At 41.1% G+C, this 14,277-nt stretch overlaps 1 protein-coding gene and 1 pseudogene across 1 annotated transcript in view; both read left to right on the forward strand.

The window, feature by feature from the left end:
* The first annotated feature begins 343 nt into the window (after positions 1-343).
* The window catches only part of CUNH1orf87 (chromosome unknown C1orf87 homolog), a 77,686-nt gene continuing 63,752 nt past the window's right edge, over positions 344-14,277 (forward strand). Inside the window, 1 exon segment of the mRNA XM_008690846.2 lies at positions 344-522. Within this exon segment, the coding sequence (XP_008689068.1) occupies positions 344-522 (179 nt within the window).
* LOC103663081 lies at positions 2,720-3,976 on the forward strand (annotated as a pseudogene).

A 14,277-nucleotide genomic window follows, 5' to 3' on the forward strand; every position in this document is an offset into this window, starting at 1 on the left:
AGCGCTGAATATAAGATTTTCATATAACCCACTAAAGCCCTGGTCTCCTCTCTGACCTCACAAGAATCCCATCTGGTATCAGGAAGGTAGAGTCTCCAGATGGCTCAGTAGACCTGTTTTGCAGACCTCTTAAATGGGATTCCCAATTCTGCTAATTACTGATTCTATGCTACTGAGTAAGTTACATAACTATGTTATGCCTCAAGTGTAAAGCAAGAATGATAATAGTAATTAAGAATATCTTATCATGCCTTTATTAGGAATGTCAAGTGAGATAAGATAGGTAAAGCACTTGGTCCTGCTGTTAATTTTGTTAACATCGACAAGGACGCTACACTGACTAATGGGAAATCAAGAGGAAGAAAGATTTACTTATTTTCCAATCCAAGGGTTTGAAAAGGCTTCGAGAAGAAGCGTGCCTATCATTTGGGAGACTCCCTGTGGATCAGAAGCAATGCCTGAGACGGTGGTGAAAATCATTGGAAGTAAACACTTTCCGTACCTTGTGGAGAAGCCAAAGACGTAAGTTTACCGTTTGACAAATATCTGCTTCGCTGGGAAGATAATGAAGTCTGGGGCTTTTTTTTTTTCTTTAATCTAGAAATTTACATTTTTAAAATGTCCATGGAAAATTAAGTCATTAAGAAGTAACAGAAGTAAAATAGTGTTGATAACTTCCATGCACCCTGTTTTCCTGATATTTTTCATCTTTTTAATTCCCCTTCCCCTTTAATTACTTAGGCAGATTTTCCAAATAGATGAGGAATAGAAGCATTGAGACATTTATAACTATTAATGGGGTATTGCTGCTGCTTCTCATCACGTTTGTAATCCACTACATGTAGTAATTTGGCGGGGGGGGGGTAGTGTTAGTCAATTTGTTATGAATTAAAGGAATGGGATTAATAATGAATCATAAATTATAAGATTTTCACTTACTCTTATTTATATTCCATACTCCTCCAAGCAGGGGCTTCTCGGAGCATAGCTAAATGGTCTTTCTTCCCTTCAAGCTCATCATAGTCATATTTGAGGGAAGACACTCGGGTATCTCTAAAATTCACCAGATACTTGGCACAGAAGGGTATGACTAAGTCTTCCTTCCAACATTTTGGTGGTTCTCAAAAGAAAAAGGCGGCACTAGACCCACCTTTCCTCTAGTCATTCCGTAAGTACGCAGCAGCAGTCAATAGTTGCCTTTCCCGCCTGAGATTATTTCCATAGCTTTTGCCTTTATTTCAGAAGCCCACAGACCAAACAAATAGACAAACAGAAAAGACCCGACCTCACAGAACATAGGTACAGAAAGTAGTGGATATCAAACCTGGTTGTCATCAGAAACATCTGGAAAATCCTTAAGAATAAAGATTTGGGTTCCAACTCAAGACCCACTGAGTCAGAATTTCTGAAATAAGGCCATCGGGACCACTGTTAGGGAGCACGGCATCAGCAGGGCAAATTGCTTTCACTCTCCACCATCAGTATTGTCAGCCGAGAGAAATTCCAGAGTGAGTGCTGTAATCAATTAGTAATGCCTGTCCTGGCACAGGAAGTGAGCTTTGCAGCCCATGAGTCCTGCATCTGGGATCCCTACAGAGCTGAGAGATGTGAATTTGAATCCTGGCTCTGTGCCTTCCTGGCCTTTTGACATAAAGAAAGTTAATTAATATCTCTGGCCTCAGATTCTACCATCTCTCACATAAGGCTAAAACTCATGTATCTAGTAGGGTTGTTGTGAGGACCAAATGGGAAAAAGCATGCAAACCACCTTTCTAGGGCCTAGTAGTATATTCAACATGCTCAATCAATGGTTCTGCGATTATTATTGAAGCATATCTCTCCAGGGATACAAGACACTTAATAAAAAATCAAATCTCATTCTATTCTATTCTGTTGCCATCCGTTTTATATTCTATGTCTGGGAGGCAGTCAACCTCTGTTTTGTAGATGAGAAAAGTAAGACACTGAGATATAATCTTATAATAATCATACTTATAATAATAAGATCTACAACCAAATGCCCATGATTGGCAAGGAAAGTACTAGGATCAGTTTGGATGCTCTGCTCTGTTCTCCTCCCACCCAGAAGATGACATTACTGCTCTACTAATTCCACTCCCCTCTGGGGTTCGTTATTTACCCCTTTCATTCCAAATCCCCTCCTTTTTCCAGGAGTATCAGAGTCTCATGTTCCTAAGGGGGTTGCTGGGGGAGGGTCCTTGTCCTTTCACATAGGGAAAAACTCCCTTTGTCTTATGGAAAGATGCCTTTTATTTTTTCTCTCTATTCTTTAAACTTCATAATCCTGGAAGTAAAAGAGTACATTAGATTAGATACATAAATTGTGAAATAAAAGACAAAGTTCTGTTTCTTCTATGACAACTGTAAAAAAAAAAAAAGTTTAAAAAAATATCAAGATAGGTTGCTTTGTTTCTGTTTCCTATGGGTTTCATGTTACTGTTGCTGGAATGACACAGGACCATTGACTGTTTGCTAAAATATTTCTGTATGGTTCAAGAATAAAAGATTCTCAGAAGGGTTCTTGTTGCCGAGTAAGGACAGCCCTACCACTGTCATGTCAGGCATGTCCCAAACTCTGTCTCTGAAGCACTCTAGTTGTCTGCATCTATACTTTCAGCCTGAGCCTCAAGAGGGCTTCTTCTCTGGGCTGAATCTGTTGAGTCTATTAGTAAAACATCTATGTAAGAAACAGAAGTGAGGCTTTTTCTGCTCAGTGTCTCAGATTCATTCTTAAGGAACTGAGAACTTAATCTTCCAAAATGTCAAGAAGGCCATCTTCTGCCCCACCTCCCACCCCAGGTTCTTCCACACAAATGCCCAGCACACCAGGGTTTATGGGTTACAATCCATACAGTCCTCTCGCCTGGAACAACTGCAGGCTGGGCGGGAACCCGGGCACCAACAGTCAGGTCATGGCATCCTCCGATATTACGATTCCCAAAACCCCCAGAGCCACCAGCAAAGCCGCTGATGGCCTAACATGACACATAGCAGAAAGTAAAAGCTTCCAACTCTGACCGGAAGTTGTGGGAGATTGGCAAGATTATTGGCGGCATGTGGTGAGATCTCACTGATGAAGAAAAACAAGACTATTTAAAGGACTATGAAGCAGAAAAGATAGAGTACAATGACTCTATGAAGGCATCTGTCATAATTCCCCCCTGCATACCTTGCTCACATAAATGCAAAAGGTCACGCAGAAGCTGCTTTCGAGAAAGAAAGTCGTCAGAGAGTCTCGCCTGGAGAAAGGAGACCCTTTCATGAGAATCCAGCAGCTGAAGAGCCAGATGACCATGAGGATGGCTTTTCAGTGACACGTACGGCCACCGCCTGTTCCCAGGGAAGCCACCGCCTCGTCAGTGAAATCCTTAGTGAGAGGGTGGTGACACACATGCAGTTGTCACAACAGGTAGAATGCAGGTCCTCAAATGACAGGTCCAGTCCTTAATGGTTCATCAGTGAAAACTAGAAGCTGAACTTCTTTCAATAGAGAAGCGAGACCAGGAAGAGAAGAGGAAATTCCTGGAAAGCACAGATTCATTTAACAGTGAACATAAGAGGTTGTGCGGTTTGGAAGTCAGCATGGATCATGGAAAACACTACCTCTGAAATTGCCCAGGCAGAGGAACAGGCTGGTAAAAGGCAGACAGAAAGGGAGAAATTGGCAGAAGAGCAAGCTGAACGCCGTCAGAGCAGCATGGTTCCTGAGTAAGATCAAGGAGAAGGACGAGAGCATCCCAGTGGAGACGGGAGATGCCTCGAAGAAGTGACAGAAAGCCAACAGGATGGTGAAGAAGGCACGTCTACTCCTGAGGACAAGGAGAGCGGGCAGGGTGGGGTGGACAGGATGGCTGAGGAAGGGACCCGTGATGGTAATAGTGGCTTCGAGAACAACAGTGCCACAGTGGAGGGGCCACCAACAGACCCCACACTGGAAGACGAGACGAAAGAATAAATGTTGCCTTGTCTGATGTGTTCTGAATACTTTTTTAAAATGAAAAAAATAATGTTTTTTGAGTTTAAAAACAAAAAAAGAAACATAAGTGAAAGCCAAAAAAGGAAGAAGTCTTTAAAAAGAAAAATCACCAATTAATAATGGATGGAAAACAGAAATCTTCCTGTATAATCACACATTTAGTTCAGATTTCCCGTAGGACGTGTGGAGAGGATGGAATAGTATGTCAGACCTGAATGTGATCTTCGTGATAGAAATCAGTGTATTAATTTGCTAGGGCTGCTGTATCAAAGCTCCATAAACTGGGTGGCGTAGACAACACTGTATTGTCTCACGGTTCTGGAAGCTACAAGTCTGAAATAAAGGTGTTGGTAAAACTGTGCTTCCTCTGAAACTGCCCGAGAAGGAGAGCTTCCAGGTCTCTCTCCCTGCTTCTGGTAGTTTTGTTCCTCGTGGCAGCATAATTCTAAAATTCCCATGGCAGTCTCCCTGGATATGTGTCTGTGTACAAATTTCCCCTTTCTATAAGAACACCAGTCAATTGGATTAGGGGGCCATCCTATTCTAGCATGACCTCAATTTAACTAATGACATCTGCAATCACCCATTTCCAAATAAGGTCGTATTCTGAGGCCTGGGGGGGTTAGGACTTCAATGTATGAATTTTAGGGTTCCATTCAGCCCATAACAACCACCTCCCATTTTACAGATGAGACAACTGAGGTCTCGGTTGGGCTTAAAGTGAGGCCAGTTACTAACAATTAAGATTGGAGTCGAGCTCCCTCCCTCTTTCCTTAATTTAGCCTGTACAGTTATTGACAGATGAACGGAAAATACTCAATACCCATTTAGTAGTCAAATTCTTCACCAAGGAGATCAATCTCCAGGCTTCAGAGAGCGAAACAAGTGTCCCTGAGTTTTGCCACCATCATTTGCCTCCCAGATCACTCCACCATACTTTCAACCCGCCCTTTCTCTCTTTCTCTAATCTACTTCATAAAAGTATGCTCCCCAAAGGGTAGGCCATGGACCACCAGCATCAGCCTCCCCTGGGAGGGAGCTGGTTAGATGCAGACTCGCAGGCCCCTCTTCAGACACCATGAATCACAGTCTGCATTTTTGTCATTTCTCAGGTGAGTCCTGTGCAACATGACAGTTTGAGAAGCCCACTTCTCATGTATGGCCAGCATCATCTTTCTAAAATGCAGATCTGGGGCGCCTGGGTGGCACAGTCATTAGGCATCTGCCTTCGGCTCAGGGCGTGATCCCGGCGTTCTGGGATCGAGCCCCACATCAGGCTCCTCCGCTATGAGCCTGCTTCTTCCTCTCCCACTCCCCCTGCTTGTGTTCCCTCTCTCACTGGCTGTCTCTATCTCTGTCAAATAAATAAATAAAATCTTAAAATAAAATAAAATAAAATGCAGATCTAATGAGGTGCCATCACCTCTAGCTCCAGATTCACCCACCCCCCACCCCCGTGGGCTTCCATAGGACCCTTAAGGGACTACTACACTCTGTGATGATTTCCTATGCATTTCTGGCTCCTCCATTTAGCTGTAAATCCCGTGTGCACCACTGCACCCTCAGCACTGAGTACAAAGTCTTATACATACGGAAAGCCTAATAAATGAACTAGAGCACAATGGGTGCCAAGAAAAATAAAGATCTAGAAAGATAATACTTCGTTGCTTTAAATCCGAGCCTAAAGGCCCATGTTGCTAAAACAGCATGCACATGTTACCGTGGGACCCTGAGGGGTAATCTTTGATAGCTCATGGAGAGCAAGATAATGCCAACCGATAGGAGACAAATATTCCCATTTTCTAAAAGGAGATAAAAGTGTGTAATAAAATCACAAAACTTGAGGCCTGTGGGCAATCCCTGGCAAAACTGCAGGCCAAAGAATTAACTATATTAGTTGTAAAAACAAAAGACAAAAGTGATGGGCGGTAAGGGTTGGTACATGTTGACTAAAACCAGATTATGCCAACATGGTGGTGACTGAACAGTTGATGTCAACATTCTGTGGTAGAGGTGGAGAGGTTGAGATGATTTGTGTGTAACCCTGTTTTTAGTCAACATTGTTTAATCCATAACTGAAATCACTTCAGTAAACGTGTAGGTAGAAGAAGGCTGAAAAGACTTGGCAGGAAAATGAGCTAAAACCAACAAAATGAAATCAACGGAGATATACGCAAAGTCTGTCTTTAGAGAAGAGTACGTGTAAATCATTATATGGAATAAACGTCTGGGTTTTACTTGTTGCAAAATAATAGAAATTATATCTGTTGGTCTCTGCTCCCAGTTCCCGGCATGGAGTTCCTAAAACCCTTGCAGTTTCCTAAGAGATAATAGCCCCAGGTGCATTTTTGTCCTAATATTTGGTCTTTGACCCTCGTTCCTGACACAAAGCCCCTATATCCCTTGAGATTTCCTGGGGGATGCGGTGTCTCTGCTCCCATGAGGATACTCTCAACGGGCTCTGGACAGCTTCCGGATGGAGGCTGGTCACCAGAGAGACCAAGCCATGATTACAAACTTAGAACTTTCAGCCCTACCCGCCATCTTCTGGAAAGGGGAGAGGGGCTGGCGATTGAGTTAATGATTGAGCATAACTACATGATGAAGCCTCCCTAAAAATCTCAAAAGTATGGGGTTCAAAGAATTCCCAGGCTGCTGAACACATCTATGTGATGGGAAGGTGGTGTGCCTGGAGAGGGCATAGATGTTCCTCGCCCCTTCCCACATACCGTGCCTTACACATCTCTTCCATTTGGCTATTCCTAAGTTGTATCCTTTTATAATAAATCAGTAATTTGGTAAATAAACTGTTTCCCTGAGTTCTGTGAGCTGCTCTAGCAAATTCCTCAAACCTGAGGAGGGGGTTGTGAGAATCCTGATTTATAGTGGGTCTATCAGAAACACAGGTAATAACCTGGACTTGTGATTGATGTCTGAAGGGGGTGGGACAGTCTTGTGGGACTGAGCCTTTAACCTGTGGGATCTGTGCTGACTCTAGGCAGATAGCATCAGAACTGAATTGAATAGTAAGTATACCCAGCTGGTGTTGAAGAATTGCTTGGTGTGGGGAAACCCACACACATTTGGTGACTGGCAGTATGTGGTAGTCGTAGAGAGTAGAGGATAAAATGGAGTGTTTTCCCCTTTACATTTCTGTTTGTGCTCAGCATGAGCCAAGAGGCTGCACGGAGAGGGCTGCGGGAGGCTCAGTGTATTCGGAACTGGGTATGCCAACTATGCAATACTGTACCTCCTGCATGCCCCATTTTAGGAGGGACGCTGGCACACTGAAAGTGTGGGCACTAAAGCTGTAGCATGATGGAAGGTCCAGGGTGTGAACTGTGGCATAAGGGGAACATTTACAGAATCTGAGGATTGAGTTGTTCAATAAAAGAGGAATTGGGTCCATTTCCAGAAATGCCTGTGAGGAGAGATGCTTCGGTGAGTAAAGTTGGCCTCTGTAGATCCTTCCAATGCCAAGAGTCAATGACCCAAAGCACTTCATTCCACAGTTACACTGCTGTTGGTATAGTAAAGTACAGGGGAAGCTGGCTGCAAATTTTTACGGGAGAGGGTAGCAAATTTTTTAATAATGTGTGTTGATACTGGTAGCCTAGAAATAATAAAGTTTTGGTGTTTTCTCACATGACTATCCTGGATCCCATATTCTGTCATTTTTTGATCCCTCAAAGCCCTTCATATTAACACATTATTTTTTTTCCTTTCTTGAACTTTTTAAAAGCGTTGATGTTAACAGTTTTAGAAATTAGTGCATATATGGAATTCCATCAACATCCTTGCCACAAACATTAATTGAGCACCTACTGCATGCCCAGCCTTGGGAATACAGCAGTATACCTAAACTTCTAATGATGGGAGACACATAGCAAACCTATGAATAATAACTGTTCAAGTGAGCATAGTGCCTTGAGGAAAAATAGAGGAGGATCAAAAGGGTATATTGAGTCACAAAGGGTGTTCCCAGAAGGCCTGAGTAAGTGGCATTTGAACTGAGACAAGAGCCGGAATTATCCATGAGAATTATCCATGGTTACTTAGCAATGAGCTGGCTAGGATTGGCCCTACTTTATCCTGGTGGGCGTGGCTCACCAGATTCTAACTTCCATTCGAGTTTCTTCTTCCTGCTGCATCTTCAGAGAAGAGGCTGTAACTTCCCACAGCCAGAAGTTCTCCAAATATTAGCCATCTGGCTTTCCCAGCAACTGCTATACACAGCACCTGCTAGAAATAGCACCTAAGTTGACCACCTGGAGCCCGAGCGGACTTTTTTGTACAAGGCTGCCTTATCCTCACTTCATAAAAAGTGAGAGAACATGGTTTTGCAGGAGCACAGTACCCAGAGATCAGGGCACCCACAGAGCCGCCACCATCCTGCCCTGGAGATTCAGCCCGTCCCAAGTGACACCACAGGAGTTCACCATGAGCCTGGTGCCTGCACGGATCTGCACAGAGAGTAAACCATGCAAATCCCCGAGGAAAGAGCATTGTGGGCAGAGGGAACAGCAAATAGAAAGCCTTGCAGCATGTTTAGGGAGGAGCGAGGAAGCCAATGTTGGTGCACAGAGTGACCAAGGGAAGAGAGGATAGGAGATGAGGTCAGAGAGGCCAGCAGCGCTTGGATCACAGGCCCTGTGGGCCGTGGTGGGAACTTAGGATTTGTTCTATGTAGAATGAGAAGCCATCGGAAAACTGTGAGCACCAGAAGTCACCATCTAAAGGATGGTTCTGGCTGCTGTGTGGAGGATCAACTGGAAGAGACATGAGTAGAAAGAGGCCATTTAGGGAGTCATTATAGTAATCCATGCAGGAGACTGTAACAGTGACCAATTACAGTCTCTATATAAAACCTGGACAAAACGGTGATTTAAGAATTCAAGTCCCCTACTTAGTCTTTTTTGAAAAGAAATAACTGATCATAATACCTTATCTTTGTTTATTGCTTTTCTTGCTATATAATCGGCATACCTTAATATCCATGAATTCAGTCTTTCCTTAAAGCAACACCAGAGCACACACTATTATATCCATTTTCACAAGTTCAAAGTGATGGAGTATTATGTTAAAATCCTACTTCTCTTATGCCTTTTTACTACAGGAAGCTGTTTTTAATTATTCTCCAGGGTTGTAAGACATAGGCATAAGACCTTCAGTAAGAGTATACAGCAGTATGTGAATGAATGCCAAATCAGTGTTATATATATAAAAAAAAATAGGTGCCCATCAATCCTAAATATTGAGACTATGAAGTAAAAGTTGTTATTTTACCATTTGAAATTCTGTATTTAAAAAAGCAGAATAAAAAGTAAATTAAAAAAACAAAATACTATTTACAACATATATGACAGGGGAAAAATTAATCCTCTTAATGCATGAAGAGCTCCTGCAAACCAATAGGAAAACGATGAGCAGCCCAGTTTCACAAAGTGGCAGAAGACCTGGATGGGCAATTCACAAAAGAAGAAATAAAAATGAACCTTAGATATGTGGGTGGGGGAGATACTGATTGGCACTACAAAAAAATTTAAACAGCAAGGAGACATTACCTTTACCGATAAAATCAGAAATATTTTTATAATGGAAATATCCAGGGTTGACAAGGATTTAGAAAAAAGAGTACTCATGTGCTATTGGCTTTTTTTTTAATGATATTTTTTATTATATTATGTTAGTCACCATACAGTCCATCCCTGGTTTTTGATGTAAAGTTTGATGATTCGTTAGTTGTGTATAAGTATACTTATCAAAAGCCTTAAAAGTGCATGTAGTTTGTCATGCGCACTGGGTATTATATGTAAGTGATGAATCACTAAATCCTACTCCTGAAACCAATATTACACTGTATGTTAACTAACTAGAATTTAAATACAAACTTTTAAAAAGTGTATGTACTTTGGCATAAGATCTCTATCCATGAATCAATTCTGTAGAAACGATTATAGATGGATATATGGTTTGGTTTCAAAAATTTACATAATAATGTACAAGCCAGGTCCGGTAGGAAACAGATTACCTAATTCAGATGAGGCTGGTTCAAGAAGGGTTTGTTTATAAGAGTCAGAAAAATGCAAGATGTAGCAGGAACCACAGGCTAGCAGAGGCAAAGCTGTGACCAGCTCTCAGCCTGCAGAAATGGGAAGCAGAGAATGCTGCCAAGGAGGGAATGTTCTGTAGCTCAGGCCACCTCGAGAAAGGTAGTGACCTTTGAGTAAGAAATACAAGGAGCTTAAGGCAATGTTGCAGGACCGAGCATCTTCTGCCAGGGCTACACATTGACCCAAACCAGCCGGAATCAGAAGGCATGAGAGCAGATCATTAGTCCACACAGATCAGCTTCCCGGGGTGAGGAAGGAGGCAGGGAGCTAGCAGCAAAGGAACAGGTCCAATAGGGCAGCAATATTTAAATTAGCAAAATTGAGGAACAGTAAATGTTCAACAAAATAGGACTAGTTAAATAAACTCTTGCATCTGCATGCAATGAAATACCACTGAGACATTTAAAATGTTCTCACAGAGACGTAAGTATCAATATCTGTAATGATAACGATATCTGCATTATATCATGGACTGGATATTCTTGTAAAAGGTTATAAAACAGTATAATCCTAGTTTGGTTTAAGAGCAAAACAAAACAAGTTCCTGTATGCCTATGTGGAAATTTTCTATCAAGAGATACTATAATACTTTGCCACATTTAGTTTAACCACTTATAATTTTGAGAAATCACAGATTTGTATTTGTATAGTACACTTTTTTTAGAACTTAATTTTTCTTAGAGTAGTTTTAGGTTCACAGCAAAATTGAGAGGAAGGTACAGAGATACCACATACACCCTGTGCCCACCCGCATTTATGCATCGTCTCCCCGATTATCTGCATTCCCCACGAAAGTGATACATTTGTTACAGCTGATGAACTCACTTTGACACAGCATGATCACCTGCAGTCTACAGTTTACATTAAGGTTCACTCTTGGTGTCCTACAGTCTAAGGTTTTGGACAAATGTATAATAATAAGTATCCATTATCATAGTAGCGTACAAAGTATTTTCCCTGCCCCCAAAATCCTGTGCTCCATCTATTCAACCCTCTCCTCTTTCCCTACGGTACACTTTTTAAATCCATGATCTCCTGATACCCCGATTTAGTTCAACCTAATTAAACAAAATAACATAGCGATAATTATCACTCCCCATTCCCATAGACCACGTGGATGTGTCCAGAGAGAGAACTGTTTGTGCTACATTCTCTCACAATACGGACAGAAGTCCTGGATCAGAAATTGTGCCGTAAAGCACTGAGTTAATTAGGGGAAAGGTGAGTCAGTTGCACAATCACTTTGCTTAGACTTGCAAAAGCAAAACAGGCTAGAATGCAGTGCAAAGGACATGAAATTTCAAGCTGATCAAGAGTGGCTCCCAGATTTAAAAGCAGCACAGTCTGCAGAACTCCTGGGTATAGTCCACCTGAGGACATCATGATGAGACAATGTTTGGGTTTTTTTTTTTTTTTCTTGGAAAATTAAGGAAAATGATTCTGAAGAATTGTGCTTAATGAGAGCAGATTTTGATACTGATTAATCTGTCTTGTTTTTTAAAGTGAGTGATTTCTAGAAGTTGTATTCACTGTTACTCGTAAATTACAAGGTGGTCAGTTAGATTACATGATCTCTTTTTATCTATTTAAATAAATTTTCCTAAGTTCTTATGTATTACAAAATTTTGATCTTTTGAACTTTAGTTTTGCCTATCAATAAAGAAAGTTCTGAGGTTCCAAAGGAAAGAGCATCCTTTCTGTGCTCGGGTGATGAGGGAGGTGTTAATAAAGGAGATAGCTCTGTACTTTATGACTAACATAAAATCACTATTCGCTAAGGGTTGACTGAGAACCAGGCTTGGTGCTAAGTATTCTATACATCTTATTTTGATAAGGATTATTTTTCTAACCTCACAGATGAGAAACTAAAAATTAGACATGTGAAATAACTTGCCAAAGTCAAATGACATTTGGAGCTCGGATTCAAAATCAGGTGCATGGGACAGATAGTTCATGTCTTAAACCACTATACTGCTTGTCATTATAGGCAAATTTTCCACAATTATGGAAATAACTTTTTCTTTCTCTCTGCTGTTGTTTCTCTAACTTTAGTGTACATAGGAATCATTTGACATGTTTGCTAAGAATGCAAATTTTCTTGTCCTGTTTTCAGAAATTCCAATTCAATAAATTCCGTGCTATCCAAGTCTGTGTTTTACTATCCAGGTCCCTGCATGTTTATGACCCACCTCAGGTGGTCTGAGGTTCAAAGGTTAGAAATCACTGTCATTTTCTCCAGGTACAAGCACTTCATCCAACCTGGAGTATTTTTCCACATCTCATTTCCTCTTTCGGTTACATTTTAAATGTCAATTCCTTTGTGAAAGAAGATTCCAAAGGGAAATAAACATTGCTAAGAGAAGCATTCAAAACAGGGAGGAGAGGATATTGAGGAAGCAAGGCCTGTGCATTGTCTCCTGTTTCAATTTTTAGAACACCTTGGACTTTTGACTTTTGTCAATTGCAACTTGCCAATTGCACCTCCACCACCTCCTGGGACACATCCTTCCACTTTGGACTGAAACAGATATAATGTAATATCGATCAACTAAATAGCCACTTGGGTATTAGTTTCACTCTGTCAGCACCAATCAAAATTCCTTCAAAACAAGCTTTATAATCTTGTGGGGTTTGCCTTTTTAAGCGCGCACTCTCTGCTTGCAATTTAGAACACACGTTCCATTTCAGTCAACTGTGTGCCTCCAAAATTGCAATCCCTCAAGACCCCAAACAAATGCTTTTGCTTGCTTTCTAGCTTTTCCTTGGTCAACACCTTCATGGAATCATTTCCATCCTCCTTAAGCAGATTTGGTTTGAAATTCCTCTATGATCTCCTTTTTACATCCTCTATTTTTTCAGTTCTGACACTATTTTTCATGAATTTTGAAGACAAAACAGTCCACTGGATGCCCAATAAGACGTTGACCAATAAGGTAGCAATGCAGAGCTGAAAGACAAGTCAGACAGAAGAAAACATCCATGTGTAAATATGTATCTCAGCTCTAGAACTGCATGTACGTGAACAAAGCAGGACACAGAAGAGTAAGTGTGTTGGGGTATCATTTTCTAAAAGCTACAAGTGCATCCTACCAAAGGACAATTGTTGACTGGATGGGCTGCTAAGTTTGCGTCTAAAATAACCCTTTTCTTTTATTCTGCCCTGAAAAAATAAACTTTGGTTATTTTCATTGATGTCAGAATTTGGCTCAACGTTATAAGGAAAGAAATGGGATACTTTGGGAATATAATGCATTCCTTGCCCCTGGGAAGTTCACAAACCAAAGCTGAATGTCAGCCATTGAAGAGTTCTGTAGAGGGACTTTAAGTCTAGCTGGGAAGATAGACTAGATGCGTTTATGTATGTTCTTTTTTGTTAACATTTTAAAAGAGAATAAAAATCCTATTGTTTAAAACAGACAGTTTGTATATTATGGGTATAAAATTGAGGAGCAATTCAGAGGAAGGGGCATATGATTTAGAGCCACACAGATCTGGCTATGAGTCTTAGATCTCCACTTGCAGGGTGGCCTTGAGCAATGTACTTAATCTCGCTGATCGTCCATTTTTTTCATCTGCACCATAGTGATAATAACATCTACTTTTCAGGACTATTAGAATAACATGGAAGAATTTATGTAAATGTATATGTGGCATCTGATGTATATGTTAGGTCATATAATTCCGTTGGTGAAGAGATGATTTGGGCATAGGTTTGGGAGTTAAGTTAAAGTACTTTAAAAATCTTTCTGAAGACTAAATTTCTATGATAATAATACATGGTATAGCTCTCTGGCATTAAAAAGAGAGAGAGAAAAAAAAAAAACCCTCACACTTCATCACAATAACATTTGCTGCAGTAGCACGAACTTTACATTTCAGTTTCCCCATGGAGTTGGGTGAGATTTTCAGCTGCACTCCCCTCCGCAGCCCCATTTTATATTTTTATTTTGTTGTTGTCTTTTTAAAAAAGGAAAGTCTGGTTGTGTTGATTATCTGCTATTACTTCCAAATAAGAACATGCTTTCATTTACTGAAATTAGATCCCCATTCACTGCGTTGGCACACTCAGGACTGTCTCCTCCAGAGGGTTGGAGGCCTGTTAGATGGCGCACAGTTGGAAATTGGTGGCACTGAGTTCCTGCCAAGGCTGGCAGACCTTTAAGATGG

This window comes from Ursus maritimus, unplaced genomic scaffold, assembly GCF_017311325.1.
Source record: "Ursus maritimus isolate PB19 unplaced genomic scaffold, ASM1731132v1 scaffold_12, whole genome shotgun sequence".
NCBI classification, from domain to species: domain Eukaryota; kingdom Metazoa; phylum Chordata; class Mammalia; order Carnivora; family Ursidae; genus Ursus; species Ursus maritimus.